Source organism: Leptonychotes weddellii, chromosome 11, assembly GCF_054177405.1.
Source record: "Leptonychotes weddellii isolate Sample4059 chromosome 11, ASM5417740v2, whole genome shotgun sequence".
Classification (NCBI taxonomy): domain Eukaryota; kingdom Metazoa; phylum Chordata; class Mammalia; order Carnivora; family Phocidae; genus Leptonychotes; species Leptonychotes weddellii.
The window spans coordinates 9,868,240-9,884,205 of NC_138379.1; the positions used below are offsets into that span (position 1 = coordinate 9,868,240).

At 42.0% G+C, this 15,966-nt stretch overlaps 1 protein-coding gene across 1 annotated transcript; it reads left to right on the forward strand.

Annotated features, from left to right (window-relative positions):
- The first annotated feature begins 272 nt into the window (after positions 1–272).
- Positions 273–15,055, forward strand: CBLIF (cobalamin binding intrinsic factor). The gene is made up of 9 exons (XM_006746775.2): positions 273–351; positions 1,654–1,830; positions 2,669–2,782; positions 3,202–3,336; positions 5,311–5,492; positions 8,978–9,155; positions 10,543–10,744; positions 13,114–13,232; positions 14,994–15,055. The coding sequence occupies exons 1-9, from the start codon at positions 273–275 to the stop codon at positions 15,053–15,055; spliced, it is 1,248 nt and encodes a 415-aa protein (XP_006746838.2).
- Positions 15,056–15,966: the final 911 nt, after the last annotated feature.

Consider the following 15,966-nt stretch of genomic DNA (forward strand, 5'->3'; position numbering starts at 1 on the left):
ATCACATCATACTCAGCCCCAAGTGTGTGCCACCTAGAAATCACCTCCACACACCTTGGAGGATTGATAGGAGGGAACTTAGATAAGCATATGGAAATTAGTTCTATCAGAGAAAGAGAGGTGAACATAAGTGGTTAGGAGTGGCCAGGAGTGGGAGGAGGGCAGACTGTTTTACAAAAAGAAGCATATATAAGAGAAGGGTTTTAGAAACACTCCATTTTCAAAACGGGGATCTGTGCATGGGATCTGTAGACAGGACAAGAGAGAGTGGGATGGCCTGGTTCACCCTCCACCTCCTGAACCTTCTCTGGGCTGTGGCTGGGACCAGCACCTGGACCCAAAGCTCATGCTGTGAGTATGCTGGTTCTTCCAGAGAGGTCAGGGAAGCAGCTCCCCCAGGGAAAGGGGGAAACCTCACACACGGAGGTCTGCTGAGGAGAAAGTGATTGAAAACAGCAATCACTGCAGAAGTTCAAAGTAGATGAGTCAGGGTGAGTGCGTGCTTCATCTTTCCTGGTCAAAAGCATAAGTTCTTGGAGAGGCAAGTCTACGCATTTTACCTTAAGAGAGATCAAAATACTGGCACAGGAATGATGGCTGGTGGCACAAAGAGAGATGCTCAGAGCAGTTCCGACCAAGTGCCACTGCTAGGGGGATGTTGGTACTTGCTGAGGACAGGTCATATCCCAAGTCTTCCATATTTTTCATGTAAGACTAAGAAGAAAAGAGGGTGCCTGGCTGGCTCAGTTGGAGGAACATGCAACTCTTGATCTCAGGGTTGTGAGTTCGAGCCCCACGTAGGGTGTAGAGATTACTTAAAAATAAAATCTTTTAAAAAAGGGAGGCACCTGGGTGGCTCAGTCAGTTGAGCATCCAACTCTTGATTTCAGCTCAGGTCATGATCTCAGGGTCGTGGGATTGAGCCCTGCGTTGGGTGCTGCTCTCAATAAGGAGTCGGCTTATCCCTTTCCCTCTGCTCCTCTCCCTGCTGGCCCACAGGTTCACACACACTCTCTCTCTCTCAAATAAATAAATAAAATCCTAAAAAACAAAAAAGAAATAACTTTATATTTTTTTAGGATTTATTTATTTGAAACAGAGAAAGGGGTGGGAAGGGGCAGAGGGAGAGGGAGAGAGAGAATCCCAAGCAGACTCCACGCTGAGCACAGAGCTGACACGGGACTCGATCCCAGGACCCTAAGATCAGGACCTGAGCTGAAACCAAAAGTCGGACACTTAACCAACTATACCACCCAGGCACCCCCCAAAAAAATTAACTTTAAAAAAAAGAGTGAGAAAAAACTACAAGGAAATCAGTGATTTCTAGGAATGTGCTAGAAATAATATGAAATGGCCATGAGCCATATTGCTTGAACTTCCTAAATGAGAAATCACTTTGATAAATATAAGGGTTATTTGAGAAGATGTTGGGTCTAATTGGCCTCAAAAGAAAATCTCAGTGTTTTCTCCATCTCTCTTTAATAATCACCTGCTCCCCCCAAAAAATAATCACCCCCACAGAGGGTGTCCCTGAGAATACTAATGCTAACTAATCCCATCTTCTAACAGAGAGATCGGGAAACATGTTTCTGAGATGAGAGAGAGAGGATTAGGGGTTTAGTAAATGGTGTTTCTCTTCTCTTCTCTTCTCAGCTGTTCCCCCAGCACAGCAGCCCTTGGTTAATGGCATACAAGTGCTCATGGAGAACTCTGTGACCAGCTCAGCCCACCCAAATCCCAGCATCCTGATTGCCATGAACCTGGCTGGAGCCTACAACGTGGAGGCCCAGAAGCTCCTGGCTGACAAGCTCATGGCCAGTGACACAGCCGGTGAGAAGTCAGAGCCGCTCCACATGCTCCCTGATTCTCCAGCCCCAGGTCCCAACTCTACGCCCCCCCCCACTCCAATGCCACTTGCGATTATACCTGAATCACCAAAGCATCTTTCCCTGTGTACCTGGAAAGAAAGATGTGTGAAGTGAAAGCATTTGTAGAGTTGGGCAGGAGAGCAGAATTAGCTCTAGGCCAGATGTAAAAAGAGCGGGCTTGCAGCTCTGGCCCCACCACTTACCAACTCTGTGACCTTGAACAGGCCGCAGGTCTGGACCAACCTCACTTCTTTGTCTGCAAAATGCAGATGATTCTAATAACAAGGACACTAACAGTAATTATAACAATGATAATAATAACCAAATCTCTGTTCTGCCTACCTCACAGGAGTTGCCTTGAGGATCAAGTTAGATAATAAAGTTAAAATTATTTTCAGGTATGAATTTGTATGGGTGCTCTTGCTGCTTTAGATAACAGGGATTCCTGATGAAGTTGTCAAGTCACACAGTGGTCACCAGATTAAACATTCCTTGAGCATTTTTCCATGCTTCTTTCCTTAAGAAAAACCAGATCAAAAAACTATCTAGAGGCACCTGGCTAGCTCGAGGGGTGGGGGTGGGGGTGGGGGTACATGTGGCTCTTGATCTCCAGGTTGTGAGTTTGAGTCCCATGTTGGGTGTAGAGATTACTTAAAAATAAAATCTTTTAAAAAAATTATCTAATCACCTTATTAAAAAATCAAAATGATCTGGACAAGAAGCAGAGAGCTCAGCCCTGGCCCCTGGCACACTCTCCCCCTGAGAATACCTTTGTGACTGTTTTGTTCTCTCCTCCACAGACCTGACCATTGGTCAGCTCGCCCTTACCATCATGGCCCTCAACTCCTCCTGCCGAGACCCTGGGAATAAAGTATCAATTCTACAGAGACAAATGGAAACCTGGCCACCTTCAAGTAAGACCTCATCAGAAGGGAGGGGAGAGTGAGGCAAATGGTCCTTCCTGAGAATATTAAACCTAGAAAGAAAAAGATGGGTGAGTGGAAAGTAAGGGAAGAGACACAAGTTACTCAGGATCCCTCAGATAATCCCACAATGAGATATTCACTTTGATTCCAAATGAACCAGAGAAGACCACTACCTGGGGACACAGACTTACACCATCACCCGAAGACAGCTATCCCTTTTATTCTCTTGTCCTGCTAGGTAATATTGTTATTCTGAGAAATGTTCAAGTTAGCTTTTGCCAATATGGAGTCTTTTTGGGCAGGTTTTCTAGAAATTTCTACTTAAAAGATTTGACTTTTACCTTTTTCACGAACATCCTCATTATGGTGAATGTTAATCTTACAGAGACCCTCTGTCCCCTTCCCAGGCCCCAATGCTCCAGCTTCAACCTTCTATGGGCCCAGTCTGGCGGTCCTGGCACTGTGCCAGGAGAACCCAGAGACAGCCCTACCCATAGCAGCCCGCTTTGCCAAGTACCTCAGTTCTTCCCCCTTCAATACGGGTGAGTTGGTTGCCACTTCCAAACACTGCCCTGAGCTGGGAACATCAAGGGCATTCAATGGGGGAGGTAGGCAGGAGGGGAAAGTGGGAGGGGGAGCTTTCCATGGAGGAGGAGTTGAGGATCATGAAAATGTCTGCAGATGGAAGGCACTTAAGAAATATTTGTTGGACATGTGAATTAAGGAATAAATGAAGGGGAGACAGTAAAACAAAGAATCCAGGACAATACCTGAAATATCTGACAATGACAGAATCTCTCCTGGGAACAATAAACAAGTCACCCAAGTCAGCGGTTATTCCCAGGCAAATTCTTAAATGATTAAATCAATGTCTAGACTCAGTCTTACCCTGAAACCTCTTCTTTTTAAAGATTCACTTATTTATTTTAGAGAAAGAGAGCAGGGAGAGGTGCAGAAGGAGAGGGAGAGGGAGAATCTCGAGCTGACTCCACACTGAACAAGGAGCCAAACACCGGGCTCCATCTCACGACCCTAAGATCATGACCTGAGCCGAAACCAAGAGTTGGATGCTTAACTGACTAAGCCACCCAGGCACCCCTGAACCCACTCTTTTATTACTACTGATGATTCCCCTCTCCTTCCTTCCCAATGTTTCTCCTTATAACATCCTGATATTCTCTTTCTAGTAAACAGATACTCTCTGAACCCTAAACCCACCATGCTCCTCCCCTTCAAGGATACACTGGAACCATGTTATTTCTTCATTCTGTAACCTTATGGCTGCTTGTGAAGGGAAGCTTTTTCCCCTACAGCACCATGTCCTTTTCTGTCCACCCTTCTGCAGATCATGATACCAGCTCTGAATAACACCCTCTCTGAGGACATTATCATGTGCCCTTCATTCATGGTCACCTTTTCTCCTTTGCCACTCTCCAAGCAATAGCATATCTCAGGTTTTCACCCTGTTATCCACTCTGCCTCTGCAACCTCTCTCATTTCAGGCAAACTCGCTCATTTCAGGCTCTTTCAGACCAATAATCAAGTACTCTAGTACCCTCCCTATGGCTCAAGAGCAGACTGGCCTCTATTTTCCATCTGGGACCTCATGCATTACCAAGGTGTCTGTCAGTTCAGGAGATTTGACTTCTTGGCCAACAATGGTTTCAACAACACTGTCATCCTTAATGAGGTTACACAAATTCAGGTGGAGATTACAGTAGGGAGGAGAAGATCAGAGAAAGAAGTTATCTGGCAAGCCTTTCATTTGTTCTGTCTTGTCCTGTCAGAGCTTGCTCATTCAGTCCACATACACTTTCCCATGCAAATAATGAAAATGACCCTGTGCTGGGTGCTTTGGGGGATGCAAAGTTCCCACCATCCAGGAGCTCACAGAGCACGGTAACAATAAAACAGAGCAGAGAGTGCTGAGATTGCAAAACAGGTCCAAACAACACAGGCTAAAAAAGTTCAGAAAAGAGGAGCGCCTGGGTAGCTCACTCAGTTAAGCATCCGACTCTTAATCTCAGCTTGGGTCTTGATCTCAGGATTGTGAGTTTAAGCCCCACGTTGGGCTCCATGCTGGGCATGGGAAAAGGTTCCGAAAAGAAACTGCACCTGTGGTGCTGGCCAGACCAAAGAAGGTTTCACTGAGAGGTGGTGATGGCCGGGCCTTCAAGAACCAGTGACATTTTTAAAAGATAAACACTGGGACAAGAAAAATGAGATTGAATAAAGGGCCAGTCTACATTAATTAAAAGCATGAGCTGTGGAGTCATACAGATCTGGGTCCTGGCACTGCTAGTTACCAGCTGTGAGGCCTTGGGCCATTACTTGGCCTCTATGAGCCTCCATTTCTTTATCCCTTCAATGGAATTAATTATAGGTCCTATTTCACAGTCTTGAAGAATAAAGGAGATAATGTAGCTGGAATACAATAAGCACACAGTAAATGTTAGTCGTTCATATTGTTGTGGTGATGGTTGTCTTACCCACTCCCCGCCAACCGTGCCTCACAGACACAGGAGCGATGGCGACTTTAGCCCTGACCTGTATGTACAACAGGATCCCAGAAGGTTCAGAGGAAGGTTACAGAATTCTGTTCAGTCGGGTACTAGAGGAAGCCGTGAAGAATATCAGCATGAGGATCAAAGACAATGGCATCATTGGGGACATCTACAGTACTGGCCTTGCCATGCAGGTGAACACACCACCCATGCTCTTTGTGGGGTCCGTGCCAATATGATAAGACTGGATTGTAGGATCAAGAGACCAGGCTTCTCCTAAGATCTTTGAGAAAGATCAGCCAGTATGACCTGAGGTAGATTCCCTGTAGTGTTTGTCTCAGCTTCTCTACTGGTAAAACGCAGGTGTGAATTCCTCCCTACCTCATAGGTGAAGTGTGAAAATAAAACTACATGAATTATTTTCTCTTTCTTGGAAAAAATAAATAAATCCCAGAAGCATATCAGGTTATCACTGACAATGATCAGTTTGTTCATAATAATTATAGATTGGTGAAAATTTGACGCATAAAAAATAAGGATACTAAAATAGGTCCTCAAAAAAATGGAATTTTCTGATTCCATCTTGCCAGTCACGTGTTCTCTTTTCAGCCCTTTATCTTGATCCAGAAAATGCCGGCTTGCGTTCAAACTGATTAATGAAAACAACTTAAAGCTGACTTGTCAAGCTCTTTTATACTCTTGATCTCATTTCAACCTTACACAGTGCTCTAAATGGCAAAACCAGGTGTGTCTGGTACCCTGTCCATACTCAATCCTATGTTTCCCTCGTACAGATACCCAGGCTCAGATTCCATAAGATGCTGCTTGATATATCTCCAAATGCAACTCCACCCCATTGATTGCTGATTAGGGCAGCATCCTCCCTTGGAAGACATACTAATGATAGTGGGGAGAGATAACCAACTAGAATCGGAAATTAAAGGGTCATCTGTGGCCAAATCCTCTAGTCCAAACTGAGAAGTTTGTGCTCCAAAGTCTCGAAATGCCTAATGTAATGTAGTCATAGAAAAACTACATTATGACCCTCTCAACTCCGAAAGCCCAGGAAAGAGAGAAGCATGGCCAGCCCCCTAAACCTAACACACCTCTGGACTAGTGGTAGAAAGAAATCCTTTTGGGGAGAGAAGCAGAGACTGGCCCTGACATTCCACACATTAGAAATTAGCAAAGGACATAAACAGACTAGAAATTAGTTTATGTTAAACATAAAAGTAAATACAAAATCCCCACTCCAATGTGCCATGTACTGGAGCAACTAATGAGAACAGTGTCAGCTTCCATGTCATGTCAAAGTGAATGAAGTTTTGCCATGGAAAAAAAAGACTGTTACCAGTCTTTGAATTAGGCTGAATCATCTAAGAACAATCCTGGGGCTCAGGTCTAGAAAGTCTTGTGGAATATCAGGGGCAGTCTGGAAGGGATATAAGGTGGGTTTTATCTATGACTCACTTAAAATAAACTTGCTTCTCCTTAATGCCAGCCAGAGAAATGTTTGCTTTTGCTAGTTTGGTTTGTGAATTCTCTTTGGGATTTTATCACCCACAGGGTACACTCTGATAAGCTGTACCTAAGAATTAAAGCTTTATTTATGAAAAGGCAAGACCTCATCCTTATCCTGATATCACAGGTCATGTGGATTTCTAATCAGTTAGGATACATAACCACTCCCTACTCAAGTTATGGCATATATCTAGAGTTTACCCAAACAGCCTGAAGTCTGAAATCACCAGATATCTAATACACAACTTTTTTTCTAATTTAAAATGTTCTGGTGTGGAAAAGCAAAGGGCTCTCAAGATGTCACAACTTGAGTTTGAATCCCAGATCTGCCACCACTATGGGCAAATATTGAATTTCTCTGAATTTCACTTTCCCCATAAAAACAAGGTTGTAAAGGTTTTTTTGTTTTTTTTTTTTTTTAATCACAAGCATGATGTGGTGCTCGGTAATTGTTCACGGTCTCTCCCAGCAGAAGAGTGATATTAAGCTTCCTTTTCAGCCTTTATTCATCGTCTTCCAGGATTTCAGTGCCCTTCAAGCGGCCTGGGCCACCTACATGGCTTCCCTAGGCACTCAGGAATTTCTTCTCTTCCTTCTACCAATATTCCAAAACCTTCAAAATTCCTCTTAACTTGGGGATTTAACTTGGAAAAGGATCTGATAAACATCTTCATGCAAGGTTATTAATGACTTCTCACAGGGTAATGTGTTATTCCTCTCTAGAGTGTTGGCATTGGTAATGTTTTATCCCAAGGGGATACATCTTGCTTTTGGGATCTGAGGGGTGAATATGGCAAGTGAACAAGATCTGGCTGCTGAGGAGTACCTACCTAATGCCCCTTACGCCAAACTACCCTGTAAAGTGACCTCTGGCAAGAGCCAGGGTCCACGGTTGTCAAAGCTAACAGTGATGGTCATGCCTGTCAAAACTGGTGGTTCATCAACTGCCTTCGGCTCACAAAGCCATTTCTGACTCGACTCTCTCTTCTCTCATTTCCTATTCCAAGCTTCAGGTGAATCAGTCACCAGCAATCTCAAACCACTGACATACTCTGAGGGTCATAGCACGCCACTAAAAGGGAGGGAGGTGGTATTGATAGCTTATATATCACACACTACAAAATGCTTTTGCTTATTGTCCCACATCTGAACCTCAAATGGACCCACCAAGGTAGGTATAAATTATGATTTCTATTTTACTCATGTGATATAAATCTCAGCAAAGTAGAATGACTTACGTGGTGCATTAATCAAGAATCCTTTTGCAAATAACATAAAACCCAAATAATTTTGGCTTAAAAAAAATGGGGATTTACTATTTCACATTATAAACTAGAAGGTCCAGGGCTAGATTAAATGATTTGAGGATTAAGCAGAATAAAGGACTCAAATTGTGCTTTCAGGCACCATTCTTTTTTCATCACTCAGCCCTGGTTTTCCTCACTGTCTCCTACTGCATGGCTTCTTCGAAGTGACTGAGGAAGATGGTCCCAGCTCAATGCTTACTTACGTGGTGCCAGCTGAATACCCCCAGCAGGAGAGAAAGACATGCTTCTCTCTCTGAATGTTTGTATGTCAGGGAAGGACACTGGCTAGTGTGTGTGCCCACTAATCACTGTCACCAAAAGGATGGCACTCTATGATTAGCCCAGCACAGGCCATGAGTCCACCCCTGTGGCCAGGGTTGTGGAGCCTCTGGCTGATAGTCCTGACATGATCACAAAGAATGGGAGGAGTCCACCAAACGGTGTTCAGGACAACATAAAACAAAAGAGCACTACCATGTTTAGATGGCCAGATGACCCAGACTAACGTTGCCCCTGGAGCTTGTGGGTCTCACCTTCGTTCTACATCCAAGAACTGTTTTATATACACATGCTATAAATATAACAGCCCTAATAGTGTTCCCCATATCTGATTGGTGCACATATATTTGTGGTGTGACTGCTATGTGACAGACCTTGAGCTAAGAGGTGGGGATGCAGCAGTGAACAAGAACGACAATGTCCCGAACCTTGGGCAGCTCAGTGTTGGATTCTGTTTGATCCCCAAGATTAGTGATCAAGTCTATCTCTTACGAAGTTTATAGAGGCCAACTCTCAGCTATGCCTAATCAATCTCTCAGTCTCTCTCTCTCCCTCTCTCTCTCCTGTCCCAGGCTCTCTCTGTGACACCTAAGCAACCTAACAAGGAATGGAACTGCCAGAAGACCATGGACACAATACTTAAGGAGATTGAGCAGGGGAAATTCCACAATCCCATGTCCATTGCCCAAATCCTCCCTTCCCTGAAAGGCAAGACATACCTGGATGTGCCCCATGTGTCTTGCAGCCCTGGTAAGAGCTCTTTAACATCTGCCTTTCCTTATGTCATGAAGTAGCAACTTATGTCACTAATAATATGTGGATCGATTTTAAGTGGCATATAGGCTTGTTATGTAGGCAAAGCCACATCTGCTATCCATCCCCAGGTGTTGTGTGCTAACACACGGCCATGCCAGCCTGCCCTCATAATTCAGCCCCCACGTCTACGTCATTCGGTACACATTAAGTGAGCACCTACTATATGCATAGTGTTCGGTGAGATGCTGGTGAAGAGGGGAGGTCCATGCTCCTAGCAATCAGATGATATATAACTTCCTTAATTCACTTGACAAATACACCAAAAATTATGCAGTATCTTATGATATCTGCTCTTTACAAGGTCAGGAAACAGATATGTAGACAAAAACTACAACATTTGGAAGAATGAAATACGTATTAACTAGACATAGAAGCACATGTGGTGCATAGCAAAAAAAGTGTGACCACTGATCTGGTCTGAGAGACTTATGAGAAGAACAGAGTTGTGTTTAAAATCAGACTTGGAGATCTAAATATGAAGCCTTGGTGCACCTGGCACATCAAAGGAATGGGTTGGAAACCAGGCACATTACCTTTTTATTTTTAATATCTCTATTTTATCCAATTAAAAATATAATACAGGGATACTTAAAATTCAAACGTTGTAGAAATATGCAGGAAGAAAGTGGGAGTCCTGCATAAAAATTTTATCACTCCAGAGATAACGAGTCTTTGCAAAGATACCTCTTCTTTCTAATCAAATACTAGTATAAAGTACTGTTTGGCTTATGCTGCATGGACTTGCCTAGATAAGCAGAGATTACTAAGCTCCTTGCCCATCTCGGTACAGAGTCTATAGAGACTGCAATCGAGCAGCCTGATCCCAATTACACCAAACACAGCTGCATTCACCCAACTCCTTAGGCTGCTTCCCAGTGATTTTCCAACCTTGACAAGGTGGCCACGGAGTCTTTCCTAGGATTCTACACTATAGTTGCCCAGGTGTTTTGTTAAATGGTCTGAAACTTACTACCTTTGCTTACTACCTTTGTTGCCAAAAAAGCCCACAACTCCACAGAACTCAATCATGTAAAATACATGACTTAGGGCTAACCATCCTCCCTTCTGGTTATAAATTCTTTTAACAAAACTGATGTTCACTATAAAACTGGCTGTCAGCTCTTCAGCTACGAACAATTCTCTAGAATGGAAATGAGAGCTTCATAGATCACACCAGTTCCTCAGAACAACCCACAAAGGACACAAAATCATTGCCATTTCTTGAAATGTTTTTTTAGGATGAGTTGCCAATAACAGATTTTTGCACCTGTAATACAAACCCCATAATCTTCAACAAATGTGGCCTCTTCACTCTTCACAGGTGATGAAGTGCAACCAACTCTCCCCACTCAACCCAGCCGTGTTCCCACCACAGCCTCCAACATCACCGTCATATACACCATAAATAACCAGCTGAGGGGGGTGGATCTGTGCTTCAATGTGACCATCGACGTTACTGTGAAACGTGGATCAGTGCTACTTGTTGTCCTAGAGGAAGCACAGCGCCGAAATTCCATGTTCAAGTGAGTGCTGCAAGCAGCGTTCACCATTCTCCCCAGACCCCTCCCGAATTCCCATTCTCTCCCTCCTTCCTTCATTTTCTTACTTTCTTTCTCCTTCTGATAATTTAACAGATCTTCATTGCATCACCCCTTGAGAAGCCTGCAATCTTGTAACTAGCATGGCTCTCAGGAAAAATTCAGTGACACAGTCAACATATGATGGAGTTTTACAAACAGGAATTCAAAGGGGGAGAGCCTGCTGTGGGTTAGAGTAGTCCAGGAAGGTTTGTGGCTTTGGACCCCATTTGAGGAATAAGTACTGTAAGGAAGATAGGGGAAGATGGTATTCTAGGAAGAGGGAATGGCTAGAATTAAACATTCGAGACAGGAATAAGCAAGGACTTCAGGGTCAGTGAGTAGACCAGCTTGACTAGAGAACAGAATATGGGATACGGGACTGAATCAAGTAACGTATGGAAGAACAGGCTGGGTGATATTGGAAAAAGTCTGAAAAACTGAGATGAGATCGGGCTTCCTATTAGAGAAAGCATTGCAAGCTTTTAAGTAAGAAAAGTCATGTTGTAAAACGTTAACTGGTTCAAGAATGGGAGACAAGGAGGAGACCTGGGGCTTGCCTGTGGTAATGAATCTGGGAGGTGATGAAGACTCCATCTAAGATAAACAGACTCACACCAAGGAAGATGCCACTCAGCTCTGTGAGCACTGGAAGGGGGGTGGGGCGCAGAAAGAGAAGCTTCCAAACTTTTGATAGGAGTGTCAGGAGGAAAGAATGTCTTTCAGAGAAAAAGACTTAATTCCTTTAGACATGTCTAATTGTGGGTATTCAAAACAGAAACATTAGGGAGGTTTTGGAGGTTTAGATGAAGACCTAGAAAAAGAGGTCAGGATAGGCAAAAGAGGCTGGACGGTCATCTGACAGAGGTGATGACGGAAGCTGAGGAACCGTGCAGAGGTAGGAGACAAGCTCCCAACAAAGCCACAAGTCCAGGGCACCTGGCTGGCTCAGTCAGCAGAGAATGGGACTCCTGATCTCAGGATTGTGGCTTCAAGCCCCATGTTGGGCATACAGCCCACTTTAAAAACAAACAAACAAACCATTATCTATATGCCCACTTTACAGATAGCACCATATAGGCCCAAAGAGGCTAAGTAACATTCCTAAGATCTCATGACGTGTAACTAATAGAGTTGAGATCTGAACCCAGACTTGACTGTGAAGCTCATGTTCCTTCCACTGTCCTGTCGGCAAAGGGCAGAATAGAGAAGTAAATCCCAAGAAATAAAATTAAACCTTGGGATGTCTTCATAGTTTGCAAGAAGAGGAAGCAGTAGAGAAATATGGAGAAGACTAAGCTCACAGGAGGAGCAGAGGAAAAATGCCAGGTCCTGGAAAGGAAAAGAGGAGAGACATTCAAAGGAACGATGACATGACCCAAATTCTGCAGAGCAATGCCAGAGAGAAAGATTGACCAAGCCCAAGGAAGTGACAACTGAGTGGTATGCGGAATCTATTCCACAGGATTGGGTTCAATACATTATACCTGCTGTTCACAGCCCAGCTCCATAATTTCCCTGACTTCCATAGACAGGTCAGGATAAAAGTTGTATTTCAAGAATACTTAGTTTTCAAATACCCTCTGAATATACCTTACTACTTCTCTGAGCTTAGCTTTAATTTTGCCTGATTTTTCTTTTTCTGACTGTGAATGTCATAAATACGTATACTAGACAACTGGGGGGTGATGCATAAAGAACAAAACAAAGCACCTCTGAAACTAGTAATACACTATATGCTAATTAATTGAATTTAAATAAATTTTTTTAAAAAGGAACAAAGCACCTATAGTGTGTGCACAATATAATCGCTGTTGACGTTTCTTTATAATTTTGTAGGTTTTCTTCTTTGCATCTTATAGATAGTTGTGATCCCTCACATGGATGGGATAGTTATTTCGTGTAAAATTTGTGTCCCACATTTTCGCTTAACAATTATTGCATGAGCATTTTTTTTTTGCACGAGCATTTTTAATGTCACTTAAAATTATTGAAAAATACAATTTCATCACAGCAAAAAAAAAAAATTCAATCTTGGATATTCATCCCATCACTCATGCAAGTATTCACCCATTGTTGGGCATTTACATTATTTTAAATTTGCTTATTGATAGGTTTTTTTAAAAAACTCCATTCATTTTAATTTCATTTACTTGCAAGTGAAGTAACTTCATATCCATTAGTCATTTGCAATTTTTCTTTTGAGCATGGTTTTATCTGATCTCTAAAGCACTTAGAATGTCTCTGTCCCTTCACCTTAACTCCTTATTGACTGACCTAAATGAGGTTAATCACATATGATTCTATTCTTACAGATTTGAAACCACGATGACATCATGGGGCCTTGTCATCTCCTCCATCAACAATATTGCTGAAAATGTTCATGATCGGACATACTGGCAATTCCTTAGTGGCAAAACACCTTTGAATGAAGGTAAGAAAAGGAAAGGCATTTGGGACTTTCTTCCATAGTCTGTGGGCTACTTTCTTTCATTTCCTTATTTAATTAATTCATTCATTTAATCAAATAACTGTGAGATTGTATGTATATATATGAAACTTGTGTATACAGTGATGCCACATACATGTACATACACATATATATATTATGAATATATATACAGTGATTCGATTGAATGATAGATGATGGGTAGATAGAGGTAACCATCTACTCTGTTCTCTTAGATAGAGGTATTTGCAAATGACACTACAGATAAAGGACTGGTATCCAAGATCTACAAAGAACTTCTCAAACTCAACACCCAAAAGACAAATAACCAAGTCAAAAGATGGGCAGAAGATATGAAAAGACATTTCTCTGAAGAAGACATACAAATGGCTAATAGACACATGAAAAAATGTTCATCATCATTAGCCATCAGGGAAATTCAAATCAAAACCACATTGAGATACCACCTTACACCAGTTAGAATGGCAAAAATTGACAAGGCAAGAAACAACATATGTTGGAGAGGTTGCGGAGAAAGGGGAACCCTCTTACACTGGTGGTGGGAATGCAAGTTGGTACAGCCACTTTGGAAAACATTCTTTAAAATTTTTCGCAAATACTAAAATATCCTCCAAGTTAAAGAGCACTGTGTGTGGTTTTGTCTAAGGATGATGTTCCCTAGTTAAGGGGATGTTAATCGGCACAATGCAGGGAGATGCGAAGCCACGTAAAGTCACAGCAGAACTGAGGCTGTGGCTTTATAAGATGCTTTATTATCCAAGATTTCAATGGGAGAGATGTTTTCTTAGAGTCTGTCAGGTACTTAACAAAATCTGGCCAGTCAGAATTTGTTGAATTGCAGCAAAGCATGTAATGAAGATCTTGAGGTTACACAAGGCTTGGTTAGAAGCCCCTTCTCTTACTTACTAGCTGCATTAAGCAAGGAATGAATCTTCTCAGAACCAGTTTCCAGAGCTATAAAATAGAAATAGTAATAACCATTTCTTGGGTTAGTGTGAAAATTACAAATAACATGTTTAAAATGAGTAAGTTCAATGTCTTCTGCATTCACAAATGCTAAATATTAGTATTCTACCACCTGCATCTCAAGAATTGCCCGGGAACCTAAATCAGGCTTATTCTCATGTCTGCCAATTACCCTTCTTCTCTGGGGAAAGAATGGTAAACAGGCCTCTGACATCTAAAACATCTGGGCCTGGAATTATCTTTCCGATGCCCGGTGACTTGAAAGCTAATCATCAGTACTGCCATCATCTAACTTCTCTGCCCTGAAACACAAGAATTCTCAACCCAATGCCCTTCCCTATTTTTTGCAAAATCTTCAAAAGTGAACGTGAGTTCCTACCTTGAATGCTGTAAGTTCGACTTAACTAAGTCGTTTTATTGCACAATAACTATGTGCCAGGGACTATATTAGGCATCTGGCAGTCCTTATTCCTAATCCTGAAAATGTCTCTTCAGGGTAGATATTAGTGCAATTTAAGGCATGAGGAAAAGGAGGCTCTCACAGTTTAAGGGGCTTGTCCAAAGAGATGCTCCACATGGCAGCTCTAAGCCTAGAAACAAGGACTCCCTAAATCTCAATCTCATGCTCCTCCATACTAATCAAGCTGCCCATTTCACTCAGGGATGATTTTACTCCTCTAACTATGGGCTGGCCCTTTGGGAGGTAGGGGTGGTTACGTGCACCATGGCCTCCTCATGTTCTTCTCTGCTTGTTTCCAGGAGTTGCCGACTACAAACCCTTCAGCCATGAGCACATCACGGCCAATTTCACAAAGTACTAAGGACAAGGTGGGTTCAGGTCCTCTCAAACACCTCCACAGGACGGTGGAATTTTTGTTCACTTTATTTCAAATCTATGCAAAAAAAAAGTGGGTATCCACAATGCTACCATACTCCTGGTAAAAACATGGAAACCACTATGTAGAATAAATGATTCAAACTTCCCTGGAGCCTTAACATCTGTGACCCAAGAAAAAAGGTCCAGCTTCTCAAGGCAATGACTGCCGACTGGCAGGTTGTTTAAACCTAGGACAACATCCTAGGTTGTTTAAACCTAGGATGAGGGGAGAAGAGAGCGCCCCAGTGATATTTTTGCAGTTCATTCTGATCTTCTCAATTAATTAAACAACAGATTCCTTTATTTCTACAAATGAAGTGATATATTTTAAAAACTCCTATAAAAAAACCTCCTATTTTTGTTTCTTATGCCAAGTACTACTTTTCAAATCACTTAATGAAATGACCAAAATTTTTCATATGAGACTCCCAGATGGTTTAGAACGAGGTAAATGATGTTAATACTCTCTCCTACCATTTCTAATATTTATTCTGGGTAAAATTAAGTTTAAAATGTATATTTTTATATAATTTATATATATACACATTTAATATATAAATATAACTCATAATTAGTATATAATATAAAATTTAATGTATTTTATATGTTAAATATAAATATAGATCTAAAATCCCACCCCACATAAAACATATATATTTTACACATTAAATAGAAATATAGATATATAACCACACCCTAAATATATATATATTTGAAAGAAAAATAAAGCTTTCAAAGACAATCATAAATCTAATCTCTGCTGGTAGGAGTCAACATTGGTACTGACTTTCTGGTGAAGGACATGAAAATTGTATCAAAAGACCTAAAATATACTCAACTTCAACCCCCAAAATC